General features: G+C 47.9%; 1 protein-coding gene across 1 annotated transcript in view; it reads right to left on the reverse strand.

Moving 5' to 3' along the window:
- Nucleotides 1–3,602: 3,602 nt before the first annotated feature.
- Nucleotides 3,603–15,540, reverse strand: part of enah (ENAH actin regulator) — a gene marked incomplete at its 5' end in the record, with an annotated part of 77,736 nt that continues 65,798 nt past the window's right edge. The window contains 10 exon segments of the mRNA XM_079216129.1: nt 3,603–4,227; nt 5,360–5,417; nt 5,819–5,903; nt 7,597–7,644; nt 11,331–11,397; nt 11,552–11,603; nt 12,274–12,322; nt 12,410–12,534; nt 12,870–13,097; nt 13,099–13,205. Of these exon segments, the coding sequence (XP_079072255.1) occupies nt 4,190–4,227; nt 5,360–5,417; nt 5,819–5,903; nt 7,597–7,644; nt 11,331–11,397; nt 11,552–11,603; nt 12,274–12,322; nt 12,410–12,534; nt 12,870–13,097; nt 13,099–13,205 (857 nt within the window). The 3' untranslated portion in view covers nt 3,603–4,189.

Raw genomic sequence — 15,540 nt, forward strand, 5'->3', positions numbered from 1 at the left:
TGACCTTGTTAAAGAAAGATAAGTTCATATAGACTAAGTGTTTAATGCATTGTGTGTTAAACTAAACGTACATCAAAGGAACAGAACTTCTTCTGTGTTTATCAAACTCTGTTAAAGATATTATTCATTTTATGTGGTGTAATATATCCTTTGTCTATCTAAAATAAATATACAAAATAAGAACGTATTATAGTATCTGTATACATACATATGTATGCATGTATGTATGCATGTATGTATGTATGTATGTATATGTATATGTGTGTGTGTATATATATATATATATATATATATATATATATATATACAGGGTGTTTCCTGTCTCCTCGTCCTCAGATGAACCGCCAGGCCTCTCTAAGCCCCGCCCACAGGAAGCTCTTTCTTTTTAAGAAAGCAGTAAAGCAGGAAGTGTTTTAAATCTGAAACCGACTTCGTCCTGCAGAGCGGACGGAAGAATACACGTCAACGCTTTTCATATTATTAGTAAAGGCAGTTTGTAGAACTTGAACCCAATCCAACGAGAGGACAATACATCACGGTTTGTTTCTTTGCACAACGTCAACGCCTTGAATACTTTAAACCCTGCAGGGCGATGAAGCAGCTGGAGCTGCTCTATGGTTTTAATATCTAACAATGGTAGAGAGGTGGGGGAGGAGGGGCCTCCCTCTCTGGGCCCCCGGCCGCTCAGGCGTCATCCATGTTGAGAGCCATGTGGAGGCAATACCTTGTCTTTCTGTTCCACGTTGAGCCCCCTTTAAAGGTCTGGAGCATGAATAGACACATGCGTGAAAGTTAGTTTTTTAAAGTGCCCCTCACAACAGAAGCTGGTTTGGTGTTCACCTCATTGCTGGTTTCTCACATCGTCACAAGCAGACAACAGAGGAGGAGAGCTGGACCTGGAAGCACAACAAGGTTCCCAGTCAGTGCAGTCCGGCTCTGGACCCCAGTGCTGTCCTCCTTTCACCGAGGAAGCACGAGCAGGTTGCTGCAGACGTCATGCGTCACCAACCAGAAACACAACGCGCTCCTCTTCCTCTTCCTCTTCCTCTCCGGTCGTCCTCGGCTGAGCGTTGTGGTTCCAGCTGCCGGCTGAAACAGAGTCTGTTGTAACCCCAGAGGAGCCAGCTCTACAGACACAGATAATAATAAGTCTGGTGGGACCAGTGTACAGCTCTGTGTCTGTAGAGCTGATGTCACAGAGCTGTACACTGGTCCCACCAGACCAGTGTACAGCTCTGTGACATCAGCTCCACAGTTTCACGTGGATCAGATGTGATGATGGTACAATCCTTTCTGAAAGACACTAAGATGGGTGCTCTAGTCTTTACACACTCTAGTCTTGACATCTCTTTGTCAAGTCATTTGTACGCAGCAACAAAAGTTACACACTTTATTTGATTGTGTTACTTTCCCTGGACAAATAAAAGCTTTCACCATCCACGGTGCTGTACAGTCCAAACTCTCTGCCTTCATCCCCCCGTTCTTACCTTTCACAATAAAAGCCCAGGAGACTAATTCTCATTGAAAGACCCCGTTCAAGGGTCATGACATCATTCTGAAAGAAACGGCTTCTAGTCTTGTATTGCAATGTTTATTTAATTTGCTCAAACAAAAACAAGATGTTAGCATGTAAGAAAGGACTAATGAACATGAGAACAGTAAATGCAGCTGATGACAGGAACACGTCTGGGAACCTCTGGGCTTACGGACAAAGAAACGCGTCTGCCGAGAGGGAGCCGGCCTCCTGCAGAGGACCTTCAGAAAGCTGAGCGCGTCTGAAGCAACGCAGAAAAGATCCTTCAGACGAAGAACCCGACAGCGTCTCAAAGGCTTGATTGTACTTCTGAGCGGGTAGAAAAGAAACCTCACAACTGGACGCAAATAAATCACATTCATGTAAACAAAAAACAAAAAAAACATGTTTTTTAAGTGGGGAACAGTACCAAGTTCATTAAAATGATCTCTTTAAATGAACAGGACAAACAAATACAAATAAAAGCCAAACTAAATAACAACTGCATGATCACAACGACGCCCCCTAGATATTATTACTAGTCGTCTTTATATGTTTGACATATTAAATGCAACTTCGGAACAAGGCACAAACCACGTAGCTTCACAAGAGACGCGCTTTCCCCCACTGGAACGTCCAAAGAAAGGGCCGAGCGCATCGGGCCTCCTTCCTCGTTTGAGAGATCTCTGGAAAGCCCGAATGAGAGCGAGAAAAGAAAAGGAAATTGAAAGAAAAGAAATAGGCGCTGATGTTGAGAGGAGGCGAGTTGGATCCTTTGGTGTCGGCGACCGAGGCTCCGCTGTGTCGCTCTGTGGGGTTTTGTTGTGTCTGGAAGTGCAAACCGATGCTCTTGGCTGGGCGTTTCCATTTAAACAAACAAAACAACAAAGTGCCCGTCGACCGGACCGGGACAAACCATCAAGCCCGTTGACATCAGGAACGTCAGCGTGGACTCTTTCAGAAGCGAAAGCTTGCTCCCTCGCTGTGGACATCAGTGCATCTCATTACCAGCTGCAACGTGCATTTACTTTACGTTTCAGACCCGTGACCTTGGAGGCAACAGCTACAGCATTTAGACACTTCACTCTCAGGTTGATTGTACGTTTTAGTGAAAAACAACTCGGCACCGAACTAAAGAGACGCGACAAAGTGCCTTTGTCCATGTGACGTCTGAGGAGAGGCAGGAGAGGAAGGCAAGGAGACGAGAAGGAACTCCACATATTACAATGGCACAGTCACCGTCCTCTACGCAGTTAGGCTTTCATAAACTTTAATAATAATAAAAGGATTTAAAAAATCTGACATGGTATCCTTGGATATTTATATATAAAAAAACGGGAAAAAGCAGAGGACTGTGATTTGGAAACGGTGTTCTATACCATTAGATCACGTCTTCCAGCGCTGCTCTGATATCCTCGGTGACATCGTCCAACGAGGGGCCACAAACAAACAAACACAAGAAGGGACAGACCAGACATGGAGAAGAGGTTGTGGGCGGGCCTTTAAAAAGAGATGCTACACTTATTGCTTGTAAGAAAACTTGCGCAACTTTCGTGGCAGACTCGCATCTGGAAAAGAAGGAAAGAGCCGAGACGGCGTGCAGACAGAGTACCATGTGACCAACGAGGAAGGAACCGCCTTCTTCTCTCTACGCGTCCGGCCGCAGGCGCCAGCCAATCGGGCGCTTCGAGGAAAAAGGTGGTGGAGAGAGCTTGGTGGCGAGCTACAGAGCGGCGGCGGCCTTTCCGTGGTCGGACGAGGAGACGATGGCACCAGAGCGCGGTCGCTGGCGGTTATGAGAGCGTCCCGGTGCAAAGGTGGTGTTGAGCTACTGGATATGGCCGAAGATCTACACTGAAACAGACGTGGGTGATAGATGCTTTTTTTTAAATTTATATATGTATATATATATATATATATACTTTTTCTTCTAAATAACTTTTTGTCTTCTCTTCTTTTGTACATATTCAGGTTAAAATAGTATTTGAGGAAGACGAGCTTTACAGTGTCCTGCAGTGGTGGACTTCACCAGAGACGGTCGGTCCCCATACACACTCACACGCATTCGCACACGCACGCTACCCTATGGCATTATGGGAAAAAAAGACGTTTATTTTTTTTGATTCTCCGTCCCTTGCTGCCTCCAAACGCTGTTAATAAAACGTGCCTTTTTGATAGTAAATCACAAGAGTTCGTATTCTTAGCATCAACGTTCACTTATGCGCCGATGGGTTAATACAGTATCATCGAAGAGTTCAGTACTGTGTGTGTGTGTGTGTGTTTTCTATTATAGGACAAAGAGAGAGAAATCATCTTTGCATAAAAGACATTTGCTTCTCTTTCAGACACCGTCCTGCAGGAAGTGATGCCCTAAGAGGGAGGAGGAGGAAGAGGAGGAGGAGGAAGAGGAGGAGGAGGAGGAAGAGGAGGGATTCTGTGAGTTACAAGCACCCCACCCCCCAACTGCAACCCTGTCCATTGTTGTTCCTGTTCGATGCTTCCCCGATTAATGTCCTCTCTCTCTCTCTATCGACGTGATTGTTGTCATCGTTTTGTTGTTGTTGTTGTTGTTGAATTGTTTGATGTTATTTTCCGCTGTTGTATTGACATGTCTGGAAACCGACTGTGGCGTCTGTCGGGTCGCTGTGGGGGTTGTGGAGAGGGAGTCTGGGTCCTCTACGCCGTGCTGGACTTCCCGAGCTCCTCCCTGATTGCTGGGGACACAAATAGAGCGATGTAAGAAACATAAGATACCAAAACACAAATCCATGTGCATGTAATACCTGTAACACCAAGAGAGCAGCTCCATGACGCTGAGCGATACTTTCTCTGTTGAAATTCTCTGTTCCGCTCAACCTCCGGTTCTACCGACTGAAGCCAATGCAGAAGTGTATTACAACTTGCATTCTTTTTACTGACCACCAGGGGGCGACTCCTCTGGTTGTATAGAAGTCTATGCTTCATGTGTTAAAGCTGCATTCTCTCTCCTGACCACCAGGGGGTGACTCCTCTGGTTGTATAGAAGTCTGGTTGTATAGAAGTCTATGCTTCATGTGTTAAAGCTGCATTCTCTCTCCTGACCACCAGGGGGTGACTCCTCTGGTTGTATAGAAGTCTATGCTTCATGTGTTAAAGCTGCATTCTCTCTCCTGACCACCAGGGGGTGACTCCTCTGGTTGTATAGAAGTCTATGCTTCATGTGTTAAAGCTGCATTCTCTCTCCTGACCACCAGGGGTTAACTCCTCTGGTTGTATAGAAGTCTATGCTTCATGTGTTATAGCTGCATTCTCTCTCCTGACCACCAAGAGCTGACTCCTCTGGTTGTATAGAAGTCTATGCTTCATGTGTTAAAGCTGCATTCTCTCTCCTGACCACCAGGGGGTGACTCCTCTGGTTGTATAGAAGTCTATATAAATGACTCTACTTCTCTTGATGTATTCCCTCAGTAAACATTGTAAACATGAGTTTATGTCTCAATCTCTAGTTTCAAGTCTTCTTCAATACAGCATGATGTTCATTTAGTAAATTATGGTCATTTAGAGTCAAACAGACCATAAAGCAGGGGGTGCTTTAGGGCGGGGCTAAAGGTGATTGACAGGTCGCTGCTGCTACCAGAGACGTATAGGGCGTCTCTACGTCACGTCTAAGCATTCCAAATATGGTCACTTCTGTTTACTGGTTGCGAAAAACAACGGCGACGAGCAGATGCACCAGAATGGTCGGCGTAGTTAGCATCTTCTGTTTTGTCTTTTTGTTAGCATGCAGCTGGCGGCGGCCTGCAGGTGTGAAGCGTACAATAACATCTCCAGGTTGTTTCGGCCCGTGGAAGAAGGAAGTATAAATACCATCGATGAGCTCTTCTTTTAGCTTCGACAGCTCCTTCCTCATCTCGTCCAGAATGTCCTGAAACAAGAAGAAGAAAGAAACACAAACAGAGTCAACCTTTCAACACAAACAGGATACATGTCCGACACAAGGTCCTGTCTCACCACACAAGGTCCTGTCTCACCACACAAGGTCCTGTCTCACCACACAAGGTCCTGTCTCACCACACAAGGTCCTGTCTCACCACACAAGGTCCTGTCTTACCACACAAGGTCCTGTCTCACCACACAAGGTCCTGTCTCACCACACAAGGTCCTGTCTCACTACACAAGGTCCTGTCTCACCACACAAGGTCCTGTCTCACCACACAAGGTCCTGTCTCACTACACAAGGTCCTGTCTCACCACACAAGGTCCTGTCTCACCACACAAGGTCCTGTCCATCATGTGTAACATGGAAACAATGAAGCGGTCACACACCTGTTTCAACCGGTCGTAGTCGACGGCTTCTGTCGGCACACCGTTGGCACTTGGGGATGCAGAGGCTGTCGGGGTGGATTTAGGTCTGTGAAGGAGACGAAGAGAAGGAGACGAAGAGAAGGAGACGAAGAGAAGGAGATGCTGCGGCGTTAATGTCAGGGACATCACAAAAGTGAATACACGTTTTGGACTGCGTCTCGTTTGCTTGCCTGACTGACGGAAAACAAACAAAGTATAGTCGGAAAAATGTGACTACGCCAATGCAAAGAAATGGGATTTCAACTTAAAAACCAACAACCCTTGAAATCCAGCAGGATTGAATTTACTTAATTGTCTAATAGTTTCATATCGTGTGCACATTAGAAACCAAATCCTTGACATGCACACTGATTTGGGGGAAAGACATGCATGTAAACACACACACACACACACACACACACACACACTCCGTCCGTCCTCACTGTGACGGTTCCACGCGTCCTCTCCCACATATCAAGAGAGGACCTGGCGCCTGCGTGTTACTTATTATTTTACAACGTTCCCCAGAGAGAGCCTAGCGAGGGGCAACCTGTTAGCGGGCCGGTTCTCCTCCACGCTGAAGGAAAGCCATGAGAGGTTTTACAGAAGGAGACGGGAAGGAAAAGTGGAAGTGAGCTCGGCAGCCGGTCATCTGGAGCGCGGAAGCTGTGCTCTTCTGTTTTCCGGTAGAAAGGCAGGTCACTACTTCACACTCAGTCCAATAAACTTCAACTTTGAGTGGAGTAGCAAACTCTTCCTGCAGGATATTCCGCAGAATGGACGTGCAACAGCCAATAGGAACGCCCTTCTCTCTCTGAAAGTACCTCCGATTGGCCAAAGTCTCCTTTCACAAGCTAGGTTTTCATAAAGGCAGGGTAAAAAGAAAAAAGAGCGGAGAGGAGGTGCAGAAGTCTGGTTTCCTCTCAGACCGCTGGAATCTAAAATATGCTGAAGAGTTTTTGTCATGTCCCCCAGAAAAACCACCGTGGGTCACATGCTGAAGTTACTTTAATGAGCTGGAATCAAAAACGCCCTACTAGTCTTGTGCATGTACACACACACACACACACACACACACACACACACACACACACACACACACACACACAGGCCTTATCTGTGGGCCTGCTGGTTGGGCTCTGGCCCTACAAGATAGTCCTAGGGTGGGTGTGCAGCACGTGGCAGTGCAGCAGGCAGAGGAGCATGCAAACACACTTCTAGAGCGGATATACACTCAATGACGCCGCGTTGCACCAGACGGCCCAGAGCTACGTTTTGAAAAAGGACACAGGAGACGACACGGATCCATTCCAAAGGTGTCATCAAAGCATGTGAAAGTTAAAGGCCTTCAAACAACAAATCTGTACGTTTTCATCAGTTTCAAGTTAAATATGACCTCACGGCGTGTCAATGCATTTACACGCCGACTGCGGAAAACTTGACCTCCGTCATTAAAGTTTTATTTCGGTGCAAACGTCCTAATGCACAACGGCGTCTGGTGGGCTTGGTTCAATCGTCTCCCAGCGCACTTATCACAAACAGTATAAAGAACACAGAGACGTGTAATATTAAAGGCTAACGGGTAAACACAACGCATGAGAAGCATACGGACTTGTTGTACAAAGGCCTTAACCCCCCATCCAACAAAACCACTTCCATCACAGCAAACCTTGATTCAAAAAGAAAACGGAAAAAGAAAAGGAGATTGTTTTAAAGAAAAAAGGGATTTCTCAAACTCTCCTGGGGTCTTTTCTCTCTACCTGTTGGAGGAATCTGCTCCCATGGGATTTCTCCACGGAGACTCTCGTCTGTGTGAGCAGCAGAGACACTGACTTTACAAAACGACAGCCTGGCATCTACACGTGTCTGAGTTCACCCACCAAACCTTTCGCACTGTTTAACCCTTTGGGGGCGGGGCCCGCGTCGACGCGGCCGGGCAGTGTTTAAGTTTTTAATAAAAATTCTATCATCACAATAATACGTCACAGAGATATGGTTTCAAATCTGGCGGATATGGTTTCCACTTCCGCGTCTGAGCATCTAAACATGGACGTGTCTTACGACGTGTCAAAGCTTCAGTGTGAGTCAGAAGATGCCAAGCAAAGAGTCCTGAGCAAAGCTATATTGGAGGGGACTGACGGCGCAGTTTCAGTGCCTGAAGGATTCGCTAACAAGGAGCTAGCCAGAGCTAACGGGCCAGATAGCTGGCTACAGCGTTTCTGTGAGACTGAACGGTGAGTAATCAATTGTTGCCCCGATCACCGTTAACTTTCTTACAGTGAACTTAGTACGACCAGTAGTGTTGGACCTCCATTATGTGTTTGTAAGACCATAACTAACGTGTGTTTGTTGACGATAGCTTGGCGTTAGCGTGTCACTAGATAGCCCCGTTTTGGATGTCTCTTCCGTGTCTACGACTGAACGGTGCATACTCAACTGTTGTACCGATCACCGTTAACTTTCTTGCAGTGAACTTAGTACGACTAGTAGCGTTGGATCTCCGTTAATCGTTACTACAGTAGTGTTTATGTCACGTTAGGTGCTGCTAACACGGCGCGAGCTAACGAGAGCTAACGAGAGCTAACGGAGATAGTTGACTACAGCTATGAACGGTGGGTAATCAACTGTTGTGAACTTTATTTCAGTGAACTCATACTGACTTGTATTAATGTATTATACAGAGTGGATTCAGAGCTGCGAGGGTCCAGAGGACAACATGCAGCTGCAGCAGTCTCCAGTCCGTCTGCCTGCCAACACATCACATAGCAGGCCTCAAAGCCAGCCACTCATCATCCCTACCATATAATAATACATTTGGTTTTTGACATTTATCTACATGTGTCTACCATTTTATTCATATATTCCACTGCTTTTGTGAACCTAAGACCTTTGGTAAACCATTTTCCATCACCAAAACCGCTATACCACATGAGTAAAGTTATGTTTTCACAACAAATATGAAACATTTCCAAAATCAAGATTACATTTTTCAGCTTTAGTCATATTTTCTCTTTACACTTGTGCCTTGGGACAATGGTGCCTCATTATATAGATAGCTGAGATTCTTCTGTAATTTTTGTATGTATGTATCATATGCAAGTGACTTTAAAAAGAGACATTTAAAAATGATGTAAAATCAAGAAAATGAACCCAGACCCCAGAGTGTTAACCCTCAGTTCAATTTGGAAGTATCTTTTAGTGTCTTAAAAGGTACAATAAGTAACTTTTAACTGGTTATAAACAGTCTCAAATCATACTGATGCCTGTATACGGGCAGGACTGCGTGGGGTCGACTGTTCCTCGGTCAAGGACTCGGAAACACTACCCCTTTTATCCACAGGGGGCGCCAAACTCAACACAAAATAAAAGCCCCTCGTGGTACCTTTACCTAACATTTGATCTTAAAGTGAAAGTATTATCAGTCTTACATTTAGTTTACCATAATCGTGTGTAGAGAATCAACCAGCCCTTTTGCAAGATCAAAAGGCCAACTGTCCCCCAAAGTCTGGGGAAACCACAGATAAGGATGTGCGTAGAATGTCCATTGTGGTTCTGATCCTTTCAACGCCCAGTGAAACCTGTAGCGTTGATAGCATTAGCTAAGCCTGATGCTACCCCGATTCCTCGGCATTCTGCTTCACGCCGAGTGTCTGGCGTACAGCCAGCGTGCACAACAAGGCGGCATAAGCTTTTGTTTTCATTTCCAACGATCTGTTCGAGCCTTTTCAATCCGGTTTCCGCTCCCAGCACTGAAACGGCCCTTCTCAAAGTCACCATGACCTCCTCCTCTCCTCAGACTCTGGCCAACTCAACATTCTCCTTCTCCTCGATCTCACTGCAGCCTTCCACACCATCAACCACAGCATCCTTCTCTCCCGCCTTGAATCGTCCCTCAACATCACTGGAACTGCTCTCTCCTGGCTCAACTCATGTCTAACAAACAGACAACAGTTCATCAGCATCGACAGCTGCACCTCCTCCACCGCTCCTCTTCTCAAGGCGTCCCCCAGGGTTCGGTGCTCGGTCCTTTTCTGTTCATCCTCTACCTGCTCCCTCCATCACATTATCCGTCAACATGGTCTCCTCTTCCACTGTTACGCCGATGATGTCCAGCTCTACATCTCCACAAAGTCATCACCACTGCTCCTCACTACACCCTCCATCAGGCCCCTCCTCCCTCAACCTGCTCCCCCCCACCCTCCATCAGGCCCCTCCTCCCTCAACCTGCTCCCCCCCACCCTCCATCAGGCTCCTCCTCCTTCAACCTGCTCCCCCCACCCTCCATCAGGCCCCTCCTCCTTCACCAACCTGCTCCCCCCCACCCTCCATCAGGCCCCTCCTCCTTCACCAACCTGCTCCCCCCCACCCTCCATCAGGCCCCTCCTCCTTCACCAACCTGCTCCCCCCCACCCTCCATCAGGCTCCTCCTCCTTCAACCTGCTCCCCCCCACCCTCCATCAGGCTCCTCCTCCTTCAACCTGCTCCCCCCCACCCTCCATCAGGCCCCTCCTCCTTCACCAACCTGCTCCCCCCCACCCTCCATCAGGCCCCTCCTCCCTCAACCTGCTCCACCCCACCCTCCATCAGGCTCCTCCTCCTTCACCAACCTGCTCCACCCCACCCTCCATCAGGCTCCTCCTCCTTCACCAACCTGCTCCCCTCCACCCTCCATCAGGCCCCTCCTCCTTCACCAACCTGCTCCCCCCCACCCTCCATCAGGCCCCTCCTCCCTCAACCTGCTCCACCCCACCTTCCATCAGGCTCCTCCTCCTTCACCAACCTGCTCCACCCCACCCTCCATCAGGCTCCTCCTCCTTCACCAACCTGCTCCCCTCCACCCTCCATCAGGCCCCTCCTCCTTCACCAACCTGCTCCACCCCACCCTCCATCAGGCTCCTCCTCCTTCACCAACCTGCTCCCCCCCACCCTCCATCAGGCCCCTCCTCCTTCACCAACCTGCTCCCCTCCACCCTCCATCAGGCTCCTCCTCCTTCACCAACCTGCTCCCCCCCACCCTCCATCAGGCCCCTCCTCCTTCACCAACCTGCTCCCCTCCACCCTCCATCAGGCCCCTCCTCCTTCACCAACCTGCTCCCCCCCACCCTCCATCAGGCCCCTCCTCCTTCACCAACCTGCTCCCCTCCACCCTCCATCAGGCCCCTCCTCCTTCACCAACCTGCTCCCTCCCACCCTCCATCAGGCCCCTCCTCCCTCAACCTGCTCCACCCCCACCCTGTTGTGTCTTTGAGTACCATGAAAAGTGCTATATAAATGAAGTGCATTATTATTATTATTATTAGTGTTGTTAGCCAGCGCTGCCCGGCCCCAGCAGTGCATCATGCTAAAGCTAGCCGACGCTAGTGCTTTAATATGGCGGACGTTTATTAGCATCGCTGCTAGCCGTTCACATGACTTATTTTCTCTGAAGCGTTTTAGGTAAACGATGAACTTTAAGTGCAATAATACACAAGAAGAAATGTGGGAGATACCTTACCTTCCGATAACCGGAGATTTGCTACCGTTCATGGTGTTTGTTCGTTCCCACGGCTTCCTGGGCATGTCTGGAGAACACGGCAGAGATATGAATACCAAACTCCTCTGACCATGAGCCATGAAGTGCAGCTATTCACTAACGTGCGTCGTCACACAGTTTAAAGAGCTCACTTCCAATTAACGTAAATAGGTTCATGCTAACTTGGAAGCTGGCCGGCTCACCTGGCGTGCTGCAGGCTGACACTTTAGGGGTCGTGCTGATCTCTCCCTCCTCCTGTTGGGCAGGCAGACGGGTTCAAAGGTCAGACATGAGATCAGGGAGAGTTTCTACACAGACTGGAAACAGAATGTCTTTAGGAGGGAGTTAAAGCTTCTTTGTTTAACCGGTAACGCTGACACACAGCTAGCTTTACGCTAAAGCCCCTGCAATGCACCAAATATAGAATGAGGGTAATAAGTAATAAAGGGGTATTAAATGTCTCCAATGACACCATTCATTTATGTATACAGTTGTGACAACCTACAGCTAGATTTACTTAGCAAAAAAAGGGAAAAGTTTTTCTTTTTAAATTTTAACCAGAATTCAAAATATGCACCGTGAAAATAAGAGAAAATCCAGGAGAGGATTACAGAAGGTCAAGAATGTAATTAAAGTAATGTAACTCGACACCTCCTGCAGATGTTTCACATTAAAAGCCTAAAGAAGTGTCTGGTTTCATTGACGTTAGCTTAAAGCTAATGACTTTTAAAAAAGCAGCAAAGGGGGAAGTGACTGGAATCACTGAGCGAATGAAAACATCTGACTTAATATGTCTTTAAATAAAGGCTGTTCAGGTATTTCACATGGGAGGTGTGCCAGAGTGTAGCCTCACACACGTGGTACAGCACTGAGGGAACCCGGGTGTGTGTGTGTGTGTGTGTGTGTGTGTGTGTATGTGTCTTACCGATCTCAGGTCGGGTTCAGGTGACGAGCCCTTGTCTGCGATTCTTCTCCTGTAGGATATGAAGCCCAGAGCAGTGAGGAGAGGTTTCATGTGGAATAATAGGTTGCTATTGAACAGCAATAAGCTGTGACTCTACCTCCTGGCCAGCAGGGCGCTCATCTCCTCCATGAGCCCTCCTCCTGCAGACTGAGGGCCGTTGCCTCTGGCTTCGGCTTTGGCCCCGACGGCCCCCAGCATGGCCGCCGCCAGAGCGTCGTCACTCTGAAGACACAAGCACAGCGTTACCGAGGTCGTTACAGGCGCTCGGACATGTCCACCCTGTCTTCAGAATAATACAAGAACGTAAAACATCCCATCGGTCTATTTTATGTCCATTTAACATCAGAAAAGCAGAAATTGTCACAAAAAACTAAAAACTGGTTGAATTTCTGGTTGAATTATGTTTTGTCGTGATGGTGACTGTGTGTGTGATCGTTGTGTGTGTGCAGTAATGTTTCAGTGAGTCAGTGTGATTATGTATGAAGAGTCATTATCTTCATACATAATCACTGTCACTGAAACATTAATGCACACAACCAACCATCAGGCGCTCTCACCCGTGCCACTTTGCGCAGCTTGGCCCCGGCCAGGGCGGCGGCCAGACCCGCCAGGGGCCGGTCCTCTGCGGGGGAGAGCAGCCCGGCGGGGAGGGGGGGCGCCGGGGGAGGGAGCGGGGCGCCGGGGGGAGGAGCAGGACCTGGAGGAGGACCTGGTGGAGGAGGAGGACCTGGAGGAGGAGGGGGGGTCCCGCCTGGAGTCAGCGTGAGGGGCAGCGGGGGAGGGGGGCGGCGGGGCAGGGGGGCCGGCGGTCGGAGAGGTCACAGTGGAGCCGGGTGGCAGGGGTGGCGGCGGGGGAGGGGCGAGGCCGGTCCACCCCGAGGGCTGCACCACGTCTGTGAGGGGGCACAGGAGGGTTCATTCACACTGTCACTAAATCATGTCATCGTTTTTCTTAAAGGGACAGTTAACCCCCAACATAGGAATACACATTTCCCCTCTAATTATCCATCGATCTCTTCGGCGTGAGCCGGGCCCTCGAGAGGATCCACAGACCGTTAAAAGACAATAATAACTGCTCACGCCGAGGTCTGTGGGTGACATGCAGCGACCGCTTCATTCTGCGTTGGAACCGTCGCTCTAAGCCTGACAGCTCGTTACTAATATCACAGAACTACTCGCTAACCGGCTGAAGGAAATGAACAAGAGGAGCCAGTGACGTCACGCTGTCGTGCAAGAATGGAGGACATGACGTTTTTTGGTGGTTTAATGAACACATCAGTGAACACGACAGCATGCCACATCATTTCTTATCGCCGTGCGGCGTTAGCGAGACGTTTTAGGGTGTTAAGTTCAAACAGGACCGTGGTCATTGTATTAAAAAAATACTAACAATACGTATCTGGATATTAATTACCCAACCCTATTTGGAAGGTAAAACATGCCAGTAAACGGAGCAGAGACTAAAGCGATCAGCACTGAATGGATGGAACACTCATGAAGACACTAAAGATGATCATGGATGATCAAAGGGTTAGAGTTCATCATCTGATACATGTTCTGCACATTGAGTCCCAGGGTGATGTGATGAGGGACTCTAATGTCCTTCGTCCGTGATCAATAACCCATGATGCAATGTGACCATGCTGAGCTGTGATCAATATCAAATCGGTTTGATGAGCTCAGAGGTCAAAGGTCATGAGAGCAGCTCCTGGGGCGAATAAGACCAATGCAACTAAAGTAAAGTAATGGTTTGTCTGTGTGATCATGTTTAATGTTGCTCGTCTGCAGCCCTGTTGACCATTTGCACATTTCTTTCATTGGAAAAGCTGTATGGAACAAAAATAACAATCAATCGCTTAAAAAACATGTTTTTTTGCAGTTAAAAGAAGGGATGTTCTGAATGGGACAGCGAAACGCCCTCGCTGGATAAACATGACAGATTTCTACGTCACGTGACTTCTCCGATATTCCTTTTGTTTTTAATACAACTGTTTATAGGACATGTGTTTATATTTAATATTGACTTCTCTCTTTACGAGGCGTTTAGGAAGTAGTCTATGAATATAAGATACAAGTTCATTCCCCAATAGTGGAGGCCAAGGACTCTCATTTCTTTTTTATTTGCAACGTTACAATATTTAGATTTGCTTTGACATTTAAAAGGAAACACGGCGAGTGATCCGCTGGTTGTCTCGTGTAACGTGAGCATCCTGCTGTGAATATAAAGGCAAGAATTATAAAATCAACACAGATCTATGGATTGGCAAGAATTAGAACCCAACAACCAGAAGAGGAAAAAGACCAGCGATCTGTAGGGAAAATCATCAGAGACACAGACGAGCTGAAAGAGACACGTCATACCCAAATAACAGACACACGCATGGGCGGACATCACCTCATGAGAGTCAGAGAGATGAACAGGACATCACCTCATGAGAGTCAGAGAGATGAACAGGACATCACCTCATGAGAGTCAGAGAGATGAACAGGACATCACCGTATGAGCGTCAGAGAGAGCGAGAGAGAGTCAGAGAGAGTGAGGGAGAGTCAGAGAGAGGGAGAGTGAGAAAGAGTGAGGGAGAGTCAGAGAGTGAGTCAGAGAAAGTCAGAGAGAGGGGGGTCAGAGAGAGTCAGAGAGTGAGTGAGTCAGAGATAGAGTCAGAGAGTCAGATAGTCAGAGAGACTCAGTTAGAGTCAGAGAGAGAGAGTCAGAGAGAGAGCCAGAGATAGTCAGAGAGTTAGAGTCAGAGAGTGAGAGAGTCAGAGAGAGAGCGAGTCAGAGAGAGTGAGAGTCAGTGAGTGAGAGTCAGAGAGAGTCAGTGAGAGAGAGTCAGAGAATGAGAGAGAGTCAGAGAGTGGAAGAGGGTCAGAGAGACTCAGTTAGAGTCAGAGAGTGAGAGAGTGATAGAGTCAGAAAGAGAGAGTCAGAGAGACTCAGTTAGAGTCAGAGAGTGAGAGAGTGATAGAGTCAGAGAGAGAGTCAGAGAGAGAGACTCAGAGAGTGAGAGAGAGCCAGTGAGAGAGTCAGAGAATGAGAGAGTCAGAGAGTGAGAGAGGGTCAGAGAGACTCAGTTAGAGTCAGAGAGTGAGAGAGTGATAGAGTCAGAGAGAGAGAGAGCGTCAGAGAGAGAGCGTCAGAGAGAGAGAGTCAGAGAGTGAGTGAGAGTCAGAGAGAGAGCCAGTGAGAGAGAGTCAGAGAATGAGAGAGTCAGAGACTGGGAGAGAGTG

The sequence above is a fragment of the Taurulus bubalis genome (genome assembly GCF_910589615.1).
Source record: "Taurulus bubalis genome assembly, chromosome: 3".
Classification (NCBI taxonomy): domain Eukaryota; kingdom Metazoa; phylum Chordata; class Actinopteri; order Perciformes; family Cottidae; genus Taurulus; species Taurulus bubalis.